A 21,703-nucleotide genomic window follows, 5' to 3' on the forward strand; every position below is an offset into this window, starting at 1 on the left:
TTGATTTTCATCACCTGGACTGTATTTCTGGTTGTGGCCTTGTGTTCTGCGTGATTCACTTCTCTATAAATGCACCCTTTGTATTGACATGTCTCATTCTCTCTTTTGGTGCCTCTCCTTCAGATGATCAATAGTTCTGTATTAATTTAACAGGCCACATTTTTGTCTGACTGTTAAGCAAATGGACTACCCTTTTTCTGTGCTAAAACACAGAAATTCATTTTTCCTTTTGAGTGACTGCCCCAAAGACTGAAATCCAGGAGCAGAACATGTGTATGTCCGTGGTCTTCCCTGTATTACACCGTCACTGGTGGCTCAGTATTTATCTGGCTGAATGCTTGAGCTGACCTCAATTCAGTTATCTAAAAGGATGGTTTTCAGGCTGCCTGCCTGAATTGATGAGCTAAGAAATATGTCTAAATGAATTGGCACCATCTGGGCAGCCTGGCACGGAGTGGAGAGAGGTGGTAACGAGCTGCCATCAATTGGAGGAAGTCTCATGTCATTAAAATGACTGAGCAGTTCATTTTCATTGGTGTTCCTCCCTTCACTGCTGACTGGAGTGAGCCCCTAGTTTGTCTGCTCTTACAAGAGCATCCATCTTACACTAAAACAGAACAGACAGGAGGTGGCTTCAGGGTGCTTTGCATGTCTCAGGACACGGGAAAACATGCTGCTCTGGATGCTGCAGGTCCAGGTTGAGGTTGCTACCCAAAATAGATCCCAGCTGGTGAAGAGCAATGCCCACTGGCACAGCTGCATGTGTAGCTGCTCCCTGGCCCACTTCTGTCACAGCCATCTGTTTTAGCTGCCTTCCCGTCGTGTTCCCCCCCCACCCCCTTTCCTTTTTCTACAATATTGTTGTGTTAGAGCTGGAGCTGGGAGAGGTGTCAGTTGTGCTGGCAAATTAGAAGGGACAGAAGCTTCTGACATGAGCAGGGCAGCAAATTCATGTAGCTCTTTGTGCTGGTTTTGGCTGGGGCAGAGTTAATTGTCTTCACAGTGGCTGGTATGGAGCAGTGTTTTGGATTTTTACGGAACACAGAGTGGTTAATATAGAGATGTTTTTGTTACTGCTGAGCAGGCCTTACACAGGGCCAAGGCCTTTTCTGCTTTCTGTGCTGCTGCACTGCTGAGGAGATTGAGGCTGCATGGAAGGCTGGGAGGAGGCACAGCCAGGACATGTGACCCAAACTGACCAAATGAATATTCCAGACCATATCACATGCTTAGTATGTAAGGCAGGGGGAAGAAGAAGGAAGTGGGAGGGGATGTTTGGAGTGAGGGTGTTTGTCTTCCCATGTCACTGTTATGTGTAATGGAGTCCTGATTTCCTGGAGATGACTGAACACCTGCCTGCCCATGGGAATGGTGAATGAGTTCCTTCTTTGGCTTTGCTTCTGTGTGTGGCTTTTGCATTCCTTACTAAACTCTCTATATCTCAACCCATTACTTTTCTGCTTTTTACCCTTCTGACTTTTTCCCTGGTCCTGCTGGTAGGGTAGCAAGTGAGTGGCTGTGTGGGGCTTGGCTGCTGGCTGGGGTTAAACCTCAACACTCTTCTGAAGTCAGAGAAATTTTACTCAGGCTCAGGGTCTGTCTGCTTTCAGCAATAGCCAAGAGTGACAGTGACTGTGTCACTTGACAATGTTATTCAAAATGCAAATTAATATGAATGCTTAGTGGAAACATTAATTACGCCTTAAATATTGAAACTGTCCCTGAATAGCAAGATGCTGTCTCCTCAACTTCCCATCTGTGCTTTTTGCTGTTTTAAAATGAAGTTCCAGTTCATTGTGGAGGTTGGGAGAGGAAGGGAACGAAACACCTTACACAGAATTGTGCAGCTTTGTCACAGATGCTGTAACAGGCACTGCAGGTGGGGCCATGTGGGCTCTGTGTCATGGGGCATGAGGAGCCTTCTGCTGCTGTGCAGTGCAGTGTCTCCCACCCTGATGGTGGACTGGCCAACCTGATGCACTCTTTTTAGGTGCTCCTAGACCTGCCCTGGGGTTTTGACTTTGTGCTAGCTTTTGTTGGAAGGGCAGTTAGGGTAATTTCCTGTTAGGGCTCAGAGAAATTTGAGACAGCAGAGGAGCTGGATCATTATTCTTCATAAATCTTTTATTTTCCCCCTTCAGCTTCAATTCCAGTCCCAAAGTTCCTCATCAACAGAAGAGGTCTGACCAAAAGTCTGACTTACTCACCTGGCTGCCTTTTCCCTGTAGTAGAAAAGCTCCTGGCTGACAAAGGCAGAAGCTCCTGTGTTTGTACTCACAAATGGGACACAGATCTTTGAGTAATTTCTGGGAAGATTTCTGTCCTGCAGGATGGGTGTGAGCTCTCTTAGCTCTCTTCTGCCCTGCTGGACACAAAATTGTCTTGGAATGGATCACTGGCATCTTCTAGACTAGGGGTCCTTTGGGATCTTTGGGGCTGGGGTGTGCTGGATAGACGAGCTGTAATGAGGCAACTCCTTGCAAGATACAAGCAGTAACAGCACCCATCCTTGGGAAAGGTGCTGCTTGTGCAACAGTTGAGTGCAGGTGGTCTTTGCATTTCATCTGTAGGGTAGTTGATCCCTTTAGGCACAAATTGCCTCAGACATCACTGGCTCTTGCTAATGGATTTGTGTTAAAGTGTTGATGTCATTCCCCTGGCTTCCCTCAGATAGCTTCCTCTTGGCTGTCAACCCTAAGATCTGTACTGTAAGTCAGAGGGTAATAATCCATTGTGTGCCCAAAGTGCCTGATGCTGATGGAGCTGATCCTGCATGGGTGGGGTGGGGTCTAGTGGGCGAGTTACAGCATGAAAAGAGGATGGTAGGTTTCTGCTCAGCCTAGGAGAAACCAAACCCTACACTGGAGTAGGGTTCACTGACAACCTTGTGAATAGGTTTTTTAATTATTTTTTCCCCCTCTCCCATGAGTGGTTCACCCATCATCAGTTATGAAACATACTGCTTGGCAATTCCAATTTATCTTGGTGAGAAATGCTTCCTCCTTTGAACTTTCAAAGGCCGCCTACATAATAGGAACATGGTTTATCTTCCACACACTCTAGGCAGGGAGGAGAGTAATACTTTTAGCCTCTTTGATCCTCAGTGTGAAGGGAAGCTGCATGGTTAACTTTGAAACATGAACAAGATCTCTTGAAAAGGGCCTGTGGGCTGCATCTGTAAAGCAAAAGTTTTGCCTGTGAACTGTCAGTGTATGAGCTTATATATCTGGAATGATCCTAGAACAAAAATATCTGAAGTAGTGGCCACTGGGTCTGTGTAGCTTTAGAAACAACAGCATAAAATCAGGCTGCTTTTTTAATTTGAGTTACTTAATTCCCCTTCCTCTCCTGACTTCCCTTATGCTAACAACTGCTTTCTGTCATGTCCCTACTAAAGCAGGGAATGCAAAATAGCAGGGCTGTTTGAGAGCTGCTTTGTATAGAGCAGTGGTGTGTGGTTTGAAAACCACAAGTTGAGCAGCAGCTGGCAGTAGAAGCCCAGCTATGGCTCTGGAGCTGGAGCCAGGGTTTAAGACATGGCCAGGAGCTTTGTTAGGCAGGAGCAGCCTAACAAAGCTGGATCTTAACCTCAGCCCCTGACCTATGCTGGTGTTTCTACCACCTCTAGATGAAGGAACAAAAAAATCCTACTTTATTTGCTTCTCTTGAACCATGAAAAAAAATGTAGTATTAATTTTACCATAGGCAAATTGGGTGTATTCTTTTTGTTTGTTGCATAAACAGCAGCAGCCCAAGGCACTGCCAAAACACAGCCTTGTTTTGTGGGATACTAAACGAGGAGCAGTGGATCAGCTCCAGTGAGTGGGTGCCAGTTGTTGCAGTGAAGCCCTGTTCTTTTCAGTGTGTGCTCACTGAACACAGAAATAATGTAAGCCTGGCTCTTCTAGAGGAAATTCTTCATGAGAAAAACCTCTGTCCTGCAATGATTATGCAACTCACTTGGTTTACTATAAGCTTTAGAGAGCAAGAGTTTACTGCTTCTTTATGAAAGTGTAAGGAGATGGTTTCACCATTTTCCCTATGTTTGTAATGCTTTGAGAATTTCCTGTTGTGGAATGTGTGTCACTTACAGTGGGAGTGGTAAATAGTGAAAAAAGTCCCTAGCCTGGACGCATCCCAAGGACATGGTGGGTCAAAAAAGGGTAGAGCAAAAGCCTTCCCAATTAAGGTGAGAAGAAAGTCAGATTTTCACCTGAATTGCAGGTGAGATGAAGACAGTTTTGTGGTTAGTGTTTTAGTGGTTAGTCTGTCCTGACAAAAATCTTCCACTTTGTGTGTATAATAAGGCTAGAAAGGGATAAAAGTCAGTATCTGGGAAATACAGCTGTGAAAGACAGTGAAGGGAGGTGGAGTTGGTATCTTTCACTAGAATGTAAAAAGGAGAAAAGGGTGAAACAAAGAAAAGCCTGAACATATTATTATGTATAATTTGCTGTTGTTACAACTGTGGTATAACAGGTTCATGGTCTCATCTGGCCCTGATGTTTTTCCCATTTTGGCATGTGGTTGAACCTGGTAAATTGATATTTTCTGTGTTAAAGTATTTGCTTATCCTCTTCCTAGAAACGAATACTTACCGCACTCCGCTCTATGGGCAGCCCTCCTGGTGGGGGGAAGATGATGCAAATAACAAGGAGGAGAGAAGGCAAGAGGAACATTACTCAGGTAACAGAGGTGATGTGGGGTGGGAGAAGATAGGGGACACAAAATTTTGGCAGACTTTTGATATTTACTGTTTGAAGCCATCCTGTTTCAAGACTTTCAGTTACTACTTCTTTTTTGTGCTTGTATTTGTACATTCCTCTGTATAGCTTGGAAACTGGAATAAGGGAGAATTAAAATGTTTTCCCTAAAATATTTGACCCTTAGAAACAGCAGTTGTGGAGTAAATCACTAAGTTTGTTTTAGAGATAGCTGTATCTGTTATCACCTGATCATTCTTGGGAGCCATTTGGTCTTAACACTCCCTTTGTTGTCAATCTGTGTGTATGGAAGAGGCATCTTGTTTTCACTTGTGCAGTACACCTGAGGTTTCTATCAAGCATGTGCTCTACTGACCAAGGAAGTGTTTTATTTCAATTCATACATAGTGTATCTGTTCTCTAGCAGAGAGGGGTTGTGATTAGTGGCCCTTCCAAGAAGTTGAAACAAGTGAATTGCGTAGTACTGAGAAAAACGTGATTTTATCCTTTTTTTTTCTGCCTTTGTAGAGAGATCAAAAGAGATAACCCAACATGAAGAGGAACTGAATGGGAATATTTCTACTTATAGAGATGCCCAAGAACAATCTGTGTTTGCCTTCCGGAGAGAGCCAAGTTATTTTGAGATTCCAACTAAAGAATTTCAGCAGCCATCAAAATCTCCAGAAACCCAGGTCCATGAGATCCCAACAAAGGATGTTGATGCTGTGGTAGCCCCTGTGGTACAGAGTCATGCCTCTTTCACCATTGAATTTGATGATGGTACCCCTGGTAAAATAAAGATAAAAGACCATGTAACTAAATTTTCACTCAGACAGAGAAGACCCTACAGTAAGGAACCGGCTCATACAGAAGTGATGTCAGCAGAGAGCAAAGTGGCTGACTGGCTTGTCCAGAATGACCCAAGCCTGATGAGAAGGCAGTCTGCAGGAGATGATGTTTACAGTACCAAGAGTGACCTGCCAGTTCATGTAAGGACGCTTAAAGGTGAGTGAATGTCTTGTCACGTGGACTTAGCTCTGCTGGCCATGCAAATGCAGCCTTTCTTAATATAATATGAAAGCCCTTCTCCTGTCAAGGAGAACTGGACTTAATTATCTCTTCTTCAGATTTGCGAGATGAAGAATATTACTTTAATGACTGTTAATATTTTGAATGCAGCTAGCATGCTCTTCACCTGGCCCTGAAGTCATGTGTGATGTTGGCTTAAGGACACTAATGTGTCTCCTCTACATCTATAATGCCAGCTCAGCAGTAATTGGTTAAAAAAGAGATTTTGATTTTTGAATGTCTAAAATAATTTCCATATGGTCAGGCAGATATTTCACGCGGATATTTCAGTGAATTTGGTTCTCTTGGCTTCTCCTGGCTGATGGAATGAATTTCTTTTTAACTGTAGTCCAGAGGAGTTTAAGCATGATCATCCTGCTGTCTTAAGTCTAAGTGTGATCATCTGGTAATGACCAGAGCCAGCTGGTTGGACGACAGAAAGTGCTGACACAGAGACTACTGGTACACTTGGGATACACATGATCCCCAGTAAAGGAAATTGTTGTGCTTGTAGGAAAAGATTTCTTCTCCTAACCTAAAGCTTCTCTGAAATCCTGCTCCGTTCAAAAACATCAGATTTTGTGGACCTGTGTCTTGTTAAGTGTGTCACTGTGAGGAATTCTTTGGGGATTTTCAAAGTTCTGAAGTGAAGTTTGAAGGCCAGTTCTTAGAGCATCTGGTGAGACTTACATGATTCTGATGCAACTTTGAATACATTCTGCAAGATTTATGGTTGCTTGAGTATCTCTCTTGGGCCATTCACTGAACAGCTCAGAGGAGACCAGTGATTCCTCCATTCTTACTGCCTTGCCCTCTGGAAAAGCTATTGGTTTGAACTGCAGTTTGAGCTGATGAAGTCATATTGAAGGTTACCAGACCTACTTGCACTTGAAGTCCTACTTAATTAGAGCTATACCTTGTTTTCTCTTAAAGAAATACTTGCTTTGAGCTTTTTGGAAAAATTCCCCAAAACTCATCATAATATGAAGAGTTTTATGTATTACACTTCCTAATTGCTGCTTTGGGTACATGTTTTTGGGAACCCTGTATGGTCATAAAGGTGTTGTACTCAGCCATAGGGTTTGGCATGGCATGGAAATTTAACTACTTTGTTGGCCATTGCCTGGTTCTAGTCCTTCCCAATAAGGGACAGTGTTGAGGTGCCTGGTTTGGTTATTTAGGGTCTTATTTTCAGTGTACTGTGACTGTGTGATGAAAGGGTTCGTGCTGGGATTTTTTATGTTGCTATCATACTGGATTTTGTTGACTTACTGGAGAACATTGTCAGGGGTAGAAATGTGCTTCAGTAGTTTTGCTCTTTCCTCTTGGAGAAGACTAGAGAGTTGGGCAGCTGTTGCAGTTGTGATGCACAGGAACACTAGAGACTGGCTGCATTTGCCTCTCTGCAGTCCATAAGGCATGGAAAGAAGCTGAGGTAATTCACTGTGTAATTTGCATATCAAGAAATCAATGCTGGACATTTGATTAAAACATAAGAGTGTTGATGGCCTGAGGAGTTGATCCACCTCTGCTTTAGCAGGTGTCATTTATCTACGATAGCTGTGTAACGTGTTCTTCTGGCAGGGCTAATTTTGAAGATGACTTGGAGACTACTGCTGGCTGCCTACCAGGTTTGGGTCTCCAGGATCAGAAATGCCCACCTTTGGGGCTGTCAAACATTTGTTCACTTCCAGCAACAATGTGGTGAATGTAAAGCCTGGTATCAAGACTACAGGGTGTTGAGGTCTTAGCAGCTTGAGGGGATGTGCATGGTGTTTTGCTGGGGCATCTGTGAGCATGGTGCATGTTTTCCTTGTGTCCTCACCATTTTGCATTCATCAGACCTCTTAGTCAAGACCTTTAATTTAAGAACTTTCCCTTCCAAGGGTGAAGCTTATCAGCCCTCAGGGCACAATGCAAAGTTTGCTGGCTTTCTTCATGAGTGTATTAGGAAACTCTTCATAGAATTGACTCCTGGGTTGAATGGACCTTGCATTAAATCCTAATCTTTCACAGTTAACTTGATGTAATAAATGGTCTTCACCCATGAGTCTGGAGAACTTGCCAAGTAGGTTTGAGCAGTTTTCCTTCAAACACGTGGTGTTTTAGCCAGAATATCTTGCTACATATTACAGTCTAGAGCGCAGAGACCTCTTTCCCCGTTCTCCCGATGACAGGTTCCTGGTCGTTGACTGAATCGTGTTGTGTGCCTTCACACCTGTTTCCTTCTCCAAAAAAAGGTTTGTTTTTTGTTTTATTTTTAACTTTTTGTTTTAATTTTACCTTTTTGTTTTACTTAAACTTACTTTCTGAGAGTCCTGAGCTAAGGTGCTGAGGGGCTGGCAGGCACTGATACATAGGGACAGTTGTAAAGATGGTCGTTGCTAAAATAAATGAAAATAATTATAAACTTAGTTTAAGCTTAGTGAACTCTTCAGTAATGATTTAACCTTTGCTTGGCTGGTGATAGGATGGTGTAACTCATGGGGGTGTCACAGTCTGATTCTTAAATCTCCTGGAAGAGTAAAGAATTCTGCAAATTAACTTTTCTGTTAGCCTCTGGTTTATTTCCCCTTGTAGAGGACGGTGACATGGGTGCTCAGATATACATGTACTTGTAATGCTCTGATCTGGTTTCATTGTGGGTATTTGGTTTCATAGGATGCAGTGTGAGGGTTTTATTTCCTGATCCTGCAGAGATACTTCTGCTCTCAAAACCCAGTGAGGTTGGTCTTGGACTACAGTAATTGGATAGAATGGCAAAATAATCTCATCATTTTTATTTAAATTGAAAAAAAAAAAGAAACAAAACATTAATTGTGTAAACCAGTCACCATTACAAAATCAGAAATCCATGAGGTTGAAAGTACTTCTTGAATTCTTTTTAAATAAATAATTACCTTGGTAGCCAACCAGTGGTGAAAAGTGGGGTCAGGAGAGATCTGCCTTCTCTTTTATTTCTTATGATGGGGTGCAATCCCTGTACCACACAGATGTCTTTGGAGTTTTTTAATCTTCTAGAATGCTTTTCATGTAACTGAAATGATAAATATCAACTGTGAGGTAATGACAGGCCCACAACAACTGAGAGTATGAAGGTCAAACCTACATACCTTGTTTCCAGGAAACAGGCACGAGGACGGAACGCAGAGCGACACCGAAGACCCCAAGGCGGAGAAGGAGACGACGACAACGACAGGTGGGGAACGTCCAACAGAGCAGACGAGGCTGCAGCGCCAGATGAGGCGTGACCCCCACGAGATGCTGCACAACAAGCAGGCCTTCGTCATCGAGTTCTTTGAGGACACGCCACGGAAGAAGAGGTCCCAGTCCTTCACGCACAGCGCTCACTCATCCCAGAGCGACACGGATCCGGGGCTGAAGAACAAGGTTGAGAAGCGCAAGAATGCGTTGCCAGCGGAGAAGCCGGGAAATTCAGTGCCACCATCCCACCTCGCAGCCCAGGCAGGCAAACCCACCACCAACTCCTGCGGGACCCAAAGAACGAGCTCCTTCAAGAGGGAGAAGACGGAGGACCGGATCAACTCTTCATCCTCCTCTGCTCCTAGAGCCAAAAGTTACGGGAGCGTTGGGAGGAAGTCAAAAATGGCTCAGGATTTTATGGCTGAGTACCTGCGTGAAACTGCTCAGCCTGGGAAGCCAAACGCTGAGAAACCAGCCCCTGCGCCGGTGCCAGTAGCTCCACGCGTGGTTATATCCTCAGAACCAGAGCCTGCCTCTGCTCCACCTCCAGAGGCAAAGTCTGCTCAGGGCAGGAGGAATGATGAGGAAGACAGTGTAAGTGAGACAGGCACGTACACCATTGAGACAGAGTCGCAGGACAAAGAGGTGGAGGAAGCACGAAAAATGATAGATCAGGTAAATGCTTTTCTGTGCTTGGGCAGTGAGCTGAGGGCTGAAGGCTTGGAGGGCCTAAATTAACTGTTGCCATGAAGGGATGCAGTTGGGTGCAGCAGGGCACTGTAGTTAGGGGTGGAAAATCATCCTGGGTGACCTGTGCGAAGAATAGGCCCCAACAAACTGTGATGCTTGTCTTTAAAAAATCCCATCAAAACAACAAAACATCAAAACAAAAAAAACGCAGAGTAGAAGAAGGTAAAATGTGCCTATGGCAAAGAGCTGCTTGCTTAAAAAAAAATGGAATTTGGAAGCAAAAGTGAAAGAGTGGATTTGCCATCTGTTCAGAGGAAGAGCAACACCTGAATAAAGATCAGATCCTGCTGACAGCTGTGGCTGGAACAGCTCTGCTCTCTAGGACTTGCTCCCAAGCCTCTGCCTTGGCAGTGCCTCTCCTCCCGCTGTTATGGGGATGGGAGCTGCAGCCCATCACTGGTGCGTCATCCCATGGTAGGCCACAGGAAATGCCAAGGGCTGGTGCTTACAAGCCTTAGTGGCAGATGTTTCTGTATTTGGCTGTGCATGATTAGAAAGGCAGTGCTTGCTGTCAGGGCAAGCGGCAGCTGGCTGAGATAGCCAAGGGTGTGATCTAGGGCAGAGGCAATCCCAGATGGATCTGTACTTGTTTAGATTTTGCAGAGTGAATGATTGCCTAAAAACTAAGCTCCAGAGATGAAGGAGGCTTAAGAAGAACCCATCCAACTAACCAACCTCAGGGCAAACCAAAGGTTGGCTGATTTTCAGGTTTGACTCTCATCTGTGGTCGATTATGAAAACAAAACTGGCAAGTTTTTATGAAGATACAATGAAATGCAGTCAGGAGGATGGCAAAGTTTAAAGGAAGCCTTAATTTAACGTGGTTTTAAAGCTTTATATGCAGTGTTTATGAGCCTGGATCTAGCTTCTCTCTTTTGTGTTATATTACATTTGTTCCTTACACCTTGTTTGAAATGTGATCAGAAGCTTTCAGGGCATGGTCACAGCAGGGTCCTAGTCCTGACATTAGATGACTAATTGTTCTGGTGGGGAAATATGAGGGGAAATGCCACAAAAATACAAATATTTTTGGGGAGTAGTCTTGGCAGCCATGTGGCACTGGCAGACAAACTGTCCAGTTTCTGGTCCTGACTGTGGCGTAGACTTGGTGCAGGGCAGACCTGCCACTTGTGAAAGAGCTGATAACTGAACCCCAGTGTTTCTGTCCAGGAAGACTGAAAATGAATTCTGGACTTGCTTAGGTTCTAAGGTGTCTCTGTTCTTTAGTCCTCCACCATTGCAAGCACATTTTTTTAACATTAGTGAGAGTGGAGATCTTTATGGCAGTCTCTGTGCAGCCAAGGCACCCTCTGTGGTGATATCTTCCTCTGAACTTCTTGCAGTCAAGTGAGAGGAACAGGGCCTTCTGAGGCATGAGTCTTGATCACCCTCCATAGGAAGGCCTGCTTATCTTCAGGGGGAGTCTGTCCAATGAGCTCAAACACTCACCCAAGAGGTGCATCCTTTCCCAGTTCCTTGTGGCTGTGCAAGGCTGCTTTGCTCAGCCCACTCAGCTAGTATATAAAAGGCACTGGGGATGGAGCTTTTCCATTTTCTCTGTCGAAATCTTCATGAATGAGCCGATAAATAGGTTTCCTGACACTCATCCTAAATTTCTCTGGGCTGAAAAGGGACTCCTGTTCAGTGAAAGTTACTGGTGCTAAAGGCAACACCCCTGAATAATGAGGGAGAGAGGAAAGGTGGGTGTGAGTGGAATTCTATGATTAAATATATTTAAAGCTGCTACTGTGGAGTACAGAAGAAAATTATTTACGTAGTTTGCATGGAAGCCCTGGCAAGTGTTTCTGGCCCCTTGGGATCATAGTTTGCGTGTGACTAATGTTTCACAGATTTGGATTTTTGGCTAATGTTTTTTTGTTTTGTTGCATTTTAATATTCCCATGCAAACATCTTTTCAGGTTTTCGGTGTTCTTGAATCGCCTGAATTTTCCAGAATCTCTTCAGCTTTTAGACCAATAATTAAAGGTGAAAAAGATGATTCCAGTTCTCAGCATCTAATCAGTGAAAATGGCACTAGTCAGAAGTCATCCTTGCTCCAGGCATTTTCCTCAAAAGCTGTGAATGGGTCTCAGGCTGAAGCACAGGTATGGGCAGTCCAGGAGGATTTCCTGGGATGGTGGAGGTGTAGATGGATTTTCTGTCTATATGTAAATGTAATGTGTAGCTTGATTTCCATTTTGAACGGAATGATGTCAGTATGAGAGATATTTTGGTTAGGATTTTGTGTACAAGCCCTCTTTCTGACCTCATGTTCCCCACCTTGTTGTAGATGTCTGCAGCATCTCAGGGGAATCAGAAGTGGGTGTCAAGGTGGGCGAGCCTTGCGGATAGTTACTCTGACTCTGGATCTGTCTCTGGGCAGGGTGATGGAAGTGCAGGTAAGTCTCATCCAACACTGTGGCTTGAGGGTATCTGAATCTAAACCAGGATGGTAGAAAAAGCAAAAATTAAGGGCATTTGTGCATCTGGCTATATCTTACTTTCTGCTTTAGCTACAGTAGTTGGAGATGGGAAGCACAGTGAATAGTTCACAGTGGACTGAAGACAGGGAGAGCCTCTGGGTTGCATTTTGGAGTTATTCAAGAGGTTCTTAAATATTAGGTTTGACATGACTGAAGGGAACTGGGAAGGAGAAAGCTTTTAAGGGCTTTGGGTGTTAACTAGCCCCAAGCTGTGATTCCTTAGACTGCCTTATGATGCCAGACAAGACTCCTTTGCACATAGCCTTGGAGTTAGTTCCTGACTTGCATGTTTTTTGTGTGCTTCTCCTGTGTCTGGCTGTGCTGAGAATTTAGGCTGTTCTGGGGTTTGCTGTCAATTGGCAGATTTAAAGGGTGGACATCATCATAGAGAACTAGATAGGGTGGAGAAAGGAAATTGGCAGATATCAGACTCTCATCATAACTTGGAAGACACCTTATGGACTCTGTGATCCTCTTGGTGTATGAGAAAAGGAGAAGAGCACTTTGTTGGCTTTTGCGAATATTTTCAACTTTTTTTGGTTGGGATTACTTGTCATACCTTCTTGCCATTGACAGGTGTAGATAGATCCAATAAAAATCAGAAGAAAACTTTGTTTCAGAGATCATTGCCACTGTTTTCACACCATCTAGGATACCTAACTCCTGGAGTGCTTGTAATACTCCCACAGCCAAATAACCAGTTATCCTGGTATTGAAAGGTGGTATCAGATATGGAGGCCTAGCCAGCAGCATGGGAGAAATAGAAACACTCTTTGTATGGAGTGTGTCCCTGCTGATAAGCCCACACATGCTGGGGCAGTGAGCTCTAATTCAGAACCTCTTGATTACTACAGGGTCTTTCTCCTGGGACTTTGCTCTGGGATATGAGTGTAGGAGAGCCTGTACTGTGGAAAACACCATCTATTTAGTCAAATGGGCAATGTTGTTTAGAATGGTATTTAACACTCTGCATCACTGATGTCTGATGGCTTTTCATCTCATTCCTGTGGCCTGACTGATGCTAGGTGCCAGCAATGTCATTATTCTCCATAGTGCTTGTACTGAGAGGTATATTATGGGAGAATGAATCTGACATACTACCTTGAGAAGGGAAGGTGTTGAGCAGTGTGATTCAGCAAAGGAATTAAGTTTAATATCTGTATTGATAAAACCGAGGGAGCAGGGACCAGCCAGGGCTTGCTGATGTCCATATTACATATAACCTTAGTTCTAAGCACATCTTGCGAGTGCTTTTGTGGACTTGCACTTTGCAGGATCAAGCTCTTCATAAACAAATAAGTGGCATGGTTTTAGAGTAATTGATTCTTTTCCAATTAACTCCCTTCAGAAAGTGGGGTACCCCCAAAACCTGGGGAACCAGAAAACTCTGTGCCCTCAAGAACAAGGCGCCTTCTTCCCCAACTCCCACCAAGTGATAAATCAGACAGCCCCACTCCCACGGTCCTGATGTGTCAGGAGTCCTATTCTGAGGTTACCAAGAGAACCATTGTGAAGGATCACTGTGTGGAAGCCTATGGTGATTCCAGCAGCCGCCTCTTCATCCAAGAAGACCTGGATCCAGATAGCCTCAGCGATGCCAGCAGATCTGATGATGGCTTCAGCACGGAAAAAGGCAAGAAATATAAAGAGAACAGCAAAATGCTAGAGCAGATGAGGGAAGACAATAGATCAGAGAGCCAGCAGCCAGGAGCCTCCCGGATCTCTCACGTGAGAGCTGTGAGTGAGCCAGTTTCTACTTCGTTCTACATTGGTGATGACAGCAATGATGCAGGGGTTCCCTCCAAGCTCTCTCTGACTGTCTCCCACACTCGAGCAGACAAGGACAGCAAGGATCCAGAGTTTTCCTTCAAGTGTGCTGGCGCACCAGTTCCTGGAAAGCCACCAGTCAAAGATGTTAGTGCTTACATAAATACAGCTGGAAAAGTTGTCATTTCCCTCCATCAGAGTCTTCCTCAAGATCAAGAAAACATGTCAGGAAAGGAAACAGCGTCTTTTGTTAGACAGGAAAGTTTTACCAAAGATAAATCGAGCAGTGGTGTTCCTCAGAATAAACTCCCACATATTTCAAGTCACCCTCTGCTTAAAGATTTAGAAGCTGTTCGGTCAACTCGTATGGACTTTAGTCAGGACACTCATCTTCTGCTTAAGGACACTGAAACTGCCTTGGCAGCACTGGAAGCCAAATTGCTTGGTCAAAGCCAACAGCTGGAGGCCTCAGAAGCTGCTGGTCAGCTGGAGGACTCCTTGTCAGGGGACTCAGATGTCGACACGGCTAGCACAGTCAGCTTGGTGAGTGGCAAAAACGTCCCAGCAAGTGCCCCGAAACGCAAAGCAGTAGTGAGCTTGCAGAAGGAGAAATCTTCCTCCACGCCATCCATCCAGGACCAGTGTGGGCAGCCCAGCGCACGGGACAGGCTGACGGAGAAGCGGAAAACACAAGTGCCAGAGGCACCAAACCGAGCAGAGGCCACCAAACGCTTCCAGATGAAGCGGAGTTCTGGGACTCGAGGATCACTTGACTTCACAGATGACGAGAGAAGTTCAAACTCACCCTACCTTCCAGTCCCAGATGCGGTTGTGTCTGACCACGAGCACTCGGTAACCCGGCCTGTTCCCAGGAGGAAACCTTATACTCAGGCCACCAAGGAGGACCAGAGCAAAACGACCTCAAACGTGCAGAAAATCCAGCAGGTTCTCACCCGGTCCAACAGTTTATCCACCCCACGACCCACAAGGGCCTCAAAGCTACGCCGTGCCCGGCTGGGAGATGCTTCAGACAACGAATGCGTGGATGCTGAGAAAACAGCCTCCAACTCGGACGCCGCTGCTCAGGGCACCAAGCAGCCCACGGAGACAAAGAAGCTCTCCCGGCTGGACATCCTGGCCATGCCCAGGAAACGAGCGGGTTCATTTACAGTGCCCAGTGACTCGGAGACGGCGCAGTCGAGGACGGGGTTTTCGGGCCGCAGCGCGGAGTCCTATCGGAAGACGGGCGTTTCGGAGGTGAGAGCTGCAGCCAGGAAAACGGCAGCCACTGCCTCTGCCAAGCAGCCTTTCAGCAGGACCCGTTCAAGCAGTGTCAAGTATTCCTCCTCATCATCCTGTAAGTGCTCCTACTTTATATTTCTCCCCTCTTCCCCTGTTTCTGACTTACAGGCTGCACATGGTTGCCAAGGAGTAGTATCACAGTAGTAGAGGTGCTGCCTTGGTGAGTACAAAAGTCTGCAATAATGAGCAGCATGGATGTTGAGGTTTTCTGTGGGTTTGGAGACAGCAGAGCACTCTCATACTCAGTGAGATGGTAATGTGGTGATGTCTGTGAGGACACTACAAATAGCTTTTTTTTTTTTTCTCCAGTGATTTTGTTTTACGAACAACAAGTTGCCATTTGACAGTTGGCCATAGTTTCATTTGAAAATTAGAATTTAATGCCTTTCTAGTGCTACAAGAAGTTCTGTTCTGTTTGTAAAATTCAAAGTTTTCTCCTAGAGAACTTAAAATGGTATTGGTGACAGCTGAAGTCCAAGGTGGCAGGTTTGAAAGCATCTAAAATAGGAGAACAAGAAATAAATGTCCCTGTGTTGTCAAAGCTGTTCCCTTGTTCTTCCTGTAAATGTAAATACAGAGCCGGACACTGCATGTTGATTACCCCAAGAGATAGATACTTTTGTGTATTTTCACTCACTTCTGCCATAACTAAGGCAGGTTCATAGTTGTGATTCCCATGAGGCAGAGGTGTGGGGACTACATTGCCCTGTAGTTGAGCACTCAACAGACACTTGAAATACCAGCATTTGTCATATTGAAATCAGTTAAGAAGTGGGAAAATTCAGATGACAACTCTAGAATGGTAATTGGTAAGAGATTGACTGAAACATTCGGTGTGAGTTCAGGTCTATGCCTGAAGTCCTTGACCTGCCATGGATGTGGCAAAGCAAATGTGTTTGCTTAGGATTTTAGGAATGATTGGTAGCCAAAAGGACAGGAAAAACCCCTGTGGATGGATTTCTCAGTCCTGTTGAGAGGAATGCTATTTTCAGCAGCTTCATGATTTTGTAAGGGGTATTGGAGTTCTGGATGTCCGTTAATATATCTTCATACAGCTCAACTATTTATCCCTTTTGCAGTATTCATTTTTATTGCATGCTAAAAATGTTATTTGCTGCTTGTTTTGATTTGGATTGTTTTAGTTCATTCAGCTTCACCTTTAACTTTAGTGATTTTTTTTCTTACACACTTGTATATGCATGTAAATCAGAATGTGATTAAGTTAAAAGAGTATGTACAGTTTCTTCTCTTGCCTTTTTTTGAGATGATGCTACTATTAACTTCTTGTTAAACAATAACAAATTTAAAGCAAGATAATGTGGTCAGAGTTTTCCGAACAGGAGGTGCGCTTTGCACTCCCTCTGCCTTTGGACCACAGCTTCAGATCATTTGGAGAAAAATGATAAGTGTTGGCCAGTTCTTTATTCAAATGAATTGGTTTTTGATTTCCACAGCCCTGTAGCAGCATTCTAACACCTTTCCTTGTCCATAGTTGCAGCAGATGATGCTAATCCTTCCTCTGAATTAGTTGCTCTTAAAATACTAACCTCCTAATTCCATGATAGGATTGTGAACCTTGCGCAAGCTCTAAGTACATGCTGGTGTATTTCAAGCTTCATTGTGCTTGTTGTGATGCATGCTCCTGTACTAATGCTGTTATAGACATAGTAAATCAGCAGCTAGAACTCCGTTCCTGCAGCAAGAGTGACATGTTGTTAAACTGGACTATTGCACTGTGCCATCAAGACATGATACAGCAATCCTTGAAAGCTTTGAGTGTGAAGCCTAGGGGATAAAGATGTGGCTAAAATATTCCAGGAGTTCTTAGCGTTTACCTAACCACAGGAGTTCCCAACACTCCCAGTGGGAGAAAGTTAATCTCGCTAGTGGAGGAACAGCATAAACTGTCTGCCTGTGAGACAGGAAATGCCAGTATATTATTGGGCTATCTGAAGTAGCTTTCTGTGAAAAGTCACAGATAACATCAGAATAATCCAAGTTACCAGTTCTGAAATCTAAAGGCCTGTCTCCCATGTTCCTCCCACAATTTGTTTACTCATGATAATTTAAATGATACTGAGGGAGATGATTCTGATTTCCCTTGGTGTACAGAGATGGAAAAAGAGTCGCATCATTTTAAAATTGCTGTTCAGTGACAGGGTGACCTCTTGATTCTAAAACTGCATTTAAAAAAAAAAAGAGATACAACTCTATGAATTGAATATGAGCAAATCAATTTTTATTATACACATATAAATCCTAAGCCAAGGCATTGTTATAGCTATGGATGAGATAACAATGTCTAGGAATACTTCTTTCACTATACAGTAATTACCCATAGTTTTCTGCCTGCATCTTACATGCCAAATTAGTTGGTTTGGTTTGTATGATGTATGTTGCTGGCTTAATTCACATGTAGTGTTTCAGTGTTAGGATTGTCTTGGTAACACAGTGAAGTTTTTTGGTGTTGTAATTCTAAATAACTCGTCTGGCTCTGTGTGTGGTGGGCCTTCATTCTCCAGGGATGGACAGAAGGGAATGAGGCAGTACCTGTAGAGAGTATAGTGAGGCAGCAAACATTGGGAGCCCAGTTTTCAAATAAGGACACCTTGACATTTCCCATGCAAGGAAGATCTGGGTGTCTACAGATCTGCAGAACAAGTTGGGATAAGTGGGCAGCTTCCACTTGGCTCCAGGGCTTGGAGCCAGTCCTGACTGTGAACACTTTCTTGTAGAGTGTCATTAATGGTGAATTGCGAGGCAGGAGGTGAACACAGGGTGTGGACTCTTGCAAATAACACCAAGCACCACTGTCTACTCCAAAGCCCCTCCTCCTTCTTGTACTTGAAACTAATTAGAAAGGTATCTGCAGGCTTGAAAATTGGGCTCTCTTTATGAAAGGACTTCTGTGGGACTATGAGGAGTGTGAAATGTGTGCTACTTATACACAGAGCTTCTGTGCATGGAAAGCCAAGTCTGTGGTAATAATTTACTACAGTGGAGGCATTAACACAGTCATTATGATTTTCCTTTGGAATTTCCCTCTCCAAATTTGTACAGTGAATGGGATCCATAGAGGGGCTCAGCTTTGAAATAATAAACTCAGAAAATGTGGTGTTTTAACTTAAGATGTGCACAGAAACTCTCTTTTCCTTGTGCTCTTGGGCTAGTTTTGTGTTACCTTTCAGCCTTTTGTAGTTACTCTTGACTACTGTCCTCGGTCTGAAACCAATTCATTTTTTATAAGCATCAAGGCGGAGACCACAGGGTTCAGATTACACTTCTACTTCGGAGGAGGAATATGGCTCAAATCACAGCTCCCCTAAACACAAACGCTCCCATACTTCAACAGCCACACAAACACCGCGGATACGTGGCTCTGGGCTGGGCAAGCAGAAGCTCAATGGCAGAGAAACAGATGACGATGAAGATTTTGATGACAACCCTGACCCCTACAACTTCATGGCGCAGACAGCAGAGATAGCAGAAATAGCCAGGTGAGGTGGGGTTATCTGTTAACCCATGTGTTGAAAATGGGTTGTTTTATCCTTGGTGTTCAAATCAAACCCAAGTGTTGGGGTAGAAGGAGAGGCTCTCTCCCATTGTTTGTGTGCCCACATCTCCTTTATTGAACATTGACTTGGATGGTTTTCATGAACCTTTACAGCCTGGATGTGCTGGTTTTACCTTGTATCTGCAAAAGGCCAAGATGCAGGGCATTGTCTCTTGGTTTGTTTCTTGTTCAAGCTGTGGGAAGTCTAACTTTATACCTGCGTATCTGCTCTCTGCTGAAAGACACAGTGTGTGTGTGGCATGGTTGGTGTGAACTCTCCTAATTCTCTGCAGAGGAAGTCAAATGGGTTAGCAAAGACTGAATATGTAAACTGTTGAAGCTGCTTTGCCTGAAGCCGGTGAAGGAGCAGTAAGAAATCACTTCAGGGCAGAAACCTCTTTGCTTGGCACAACCGAATCTGAACTTGTCTAGACCTTGTATATAAATGAATCGTTGCTTAGCTTGATGTCCCTGGATACGGTACTGCTGTGTACTGGTGGTCTGATGGTTGCCTGGAGGACCTCAGCAATAAAGCAAATAGATTCTTTTTTTAAACAGTGACATTTGAGGTTTGTCATCTCTAATATGCAACTGTGTTATGCCAACTTTCCAGAAATACTGGTCTTCCATTGTACTGGCCATACTTGAAATACTTTTGCCTGAGGACGCTGCCTTGTGTCTGCTTTTGGCCACATCTCCCTCACCGCTCCATGCTCATCTCAAAAGAGCTTTTCTTGCCTGAAAGTTGCTGTCAAGCTGCTAGAAAGTGTCAGCCTTCAAATCAGGCTGCTCTACCTGTGCTGCACGAAGCGTGCATGTGTGAGATGCTGGGTTCCCTCCCAGCAGCATTCCCAGCACTGGGGAGCGCTCCGGCTCTCGGCAGCTATAAATAAAGGGTTGCGTCAGACTCGTCTGGCGCTGCACCGTGCAGAGCTCTGCCCCAGACTCTGCCTGGTAATTGTAGTTCTGATTTCCCTTGCTGCTCCCAAATTAACTGGGAGGGGTTTAGAGGAGTCAGGGAGAGTTAAAAGGGAAAATGCCACTTGTTTATAGTACTGAATCACATAATGGAAGTGTTTGGTGACAGCTCAGTCCAAACCAGCACAGAGAGGGGTTACCTTATGCAAGCAGCTTAATTTGCATTTTATTAATTCAACTATGCCTGTTCTTTCCAAGGAAATGTTTTGATGAACTGACAGTTTTATCGCATTGCTTGTTATCCTTGTGGATCCCTTCCAGCTTGGAATATTCCATAATAATGTTGTTTTTGTTGCTGTTAGGTGGAGTATTTTGGGGATTTTTTTAGTTGGTTGTTTTGTTTTATTCCATTAAAAGAAGACAGTTGTTTCAGATGAAGCCAACTACCTGTAAGATTATTTTTTCTCTTGGAAGTTTTCTTTTAAAATTACCACAACAGCTACTTCTGGTCTAAATGGGTTTTTTTAAAGCTGTACTACCAACAATCCAGACTTAGGAGCTGTTTTTGAGCTCTAGAGCAGGTAGAGCAAGGTGCTGCCAACACCAAGTGTTAACTGGACGCCTGTCAAGGGGCTTGAGGTTTCAAGATCTGGTTTCTGAAAACCAGATCCCTCTAAGGTATGCTATACTTATCCTCATAATCCCTCAGCTCTTCTGGAGAATGTGGAGGCATATTGTGATTTTCAGTCTACAGACCACAAGGAAAAGGAAAGAGAAATTAAGGTTTTTTTCTTTAAGTAAAAAAAAAATAATAAATTTCTCCTTTATGTACTTTTTAATGGAAAACGAAGAGGACCCAAGAAGAGAAATGAACTGTATTGTATTGAAAAAACTAACAAGCAAGAGAAAGATGTAGAGTGGATGGGTGGGGGAGCAATAATGTAAAATTTCTTTATGGATTGTCTCCAATACTTTCTGGCAGTGTGTAGTCACTAGAATTTGCTTTATATCAATTCTCCACTTTGAAGCTGGATTCAGGAAGGAAGAAAATTTATTTTGTATGCAGCCAGAACATTCCTCAGCACCCTGCCAAGGCACCCCAAAAAGCCCCACTTGCCCTAGCCTCTGCAGAGGATACAGTTCCCACAAACGTTTTGTGGCTTCTCTTTTTATATTTTATTAATATGAGGCATGTTGTATCCTGTGTCCTAATGGTTGTGCTTCGTTGCCTGTGCTTTAGGCTCAGCCAAACCTTGGTGAAGGATGTGGCCATCCTTGCCCGAGAGATTCATGATGTTGCTGGAGATGGGGACTCACAGAGCTCCTCGGGGACGGGACCGAGCCCCTCCTTCAGCTCTGTGCCCAACACTCCGGCTTCCACCATATCCGCGAGGGAAGAGGTAAGGAGTCACAGAAAGCTCTGCCTCTCTGTGCTAGTAAGTACACGGGACATGGTTGGGGTGGAAGACCAGGGCAGCATCCCCAGTTGCTGCAGCACTGAAAAACTTCCATTCCTTGTCCTCTGAAAAAGCAGCACCAGAAAGACCAACTGCAGCCTGTTTAGGGTGCTCTTTATTTTGGCTGCTGTGCCATAGCCAGCCTTGCAAGGTATGGGAATCATATAATTTCATAAGCTTCTCAAGGCTTCTATTTGGACACTGGCCCCTGAAATTTGCATCTGAGGAACAGGATGGAGGGGATGTGTTCTGCTGCTGTGCCAGGGAGCCAGAGCCTTCTTCTTTGTTTCACACAAGGCACTGATCGTGTACGCTGGCTGCACTCCCTGTCAGCTGTGTGTTTTGTACCTCTGCTGTGTCCTTTCTGCCAGGACTGTTGAAATGCTGTGCAGGTGTTGCTTGAATCCCTTCCCTCCGTCTGAGTGTTGATGGAGAGGGGGCAAGGATCCTTGGAGATGGGCAGGGAGTCAGGCAGGTAGCTTGGGAAGTGCAGTTCCC

The 21,703-nt window shown here is 44.4% G+C and overlaps 1 protein-coding gene across 7 annotated transcripts in view; it reads left to right on the forward strand.

The window, feature by feature from the left end:
- The window catches only part of CEP170B (centrosomal protein 170B), a 58,194-nt gene that overhangs the window by 24,347 nt on the left and 12,144 nt on the right, over window positions 1–21,703 (forward strand). For 2 of the 7 annotated variants that reach the window (XM_014249957.2, XM_014249958.2), the window contains exons 7-15: window positions 4,585–4,686; window positions 5,232–5,708; window positions 7,949–8,011; window positions 8,896–9,650; window positions 11,645–11,830; window positions 12,016–12,124; window positions 13,557–15,332; window positions 18,525–18,774; window positions 20,989–21,148. In XM_014249957.2, the coding sequence (XP_014105432.2) occupies window positions 4,585–4,686; window positions 5,232–5,708; window positions 7,949–8,011; window positions 8,896–9,650; window positions 11,645–11,830; window positions 12,016–12,124; window positions 13,557–15,332; window positions 18,525–18,774; window positions 20,989–21,148 (3,878 nt within the window). The remainder of the gene's footprint in view (window positions 1–4,584; window positions 4,687–5,231; window positions 5,709–7,948; window positions 8,012–8,895; window positions 9,651–11,644; window positions 11,831–12,015; window positions 12,125–13,556; window positions 15,333–18,524; window positions 18,775–20,988; window positions 21,149–21,703) is intronic. The other 5 variants (XM_014249961.2, XM_014249962.2, XM_014249960.2 and 2 more) reach the window with 3 other exon arrangements.

The sequence above is a fragment of the Pseudopodoces humilis genome, chromosome 7 (assembly GCF_049639895.1).
Source record: "Pseudopodoces humilis isolate 2021_Gansu_Grassland_sample_001 chromosome 7, ASM4963989v1, whole genome shotgun sequence".
In the NCBI taxonomy this organism is placed as follows: domain Eukaryota; kingdom Metazoa; phylum Chordata; class Aves; order Passeriformes; family Paridae; genus Pseudopodoces; species Pseudopodoces humilis.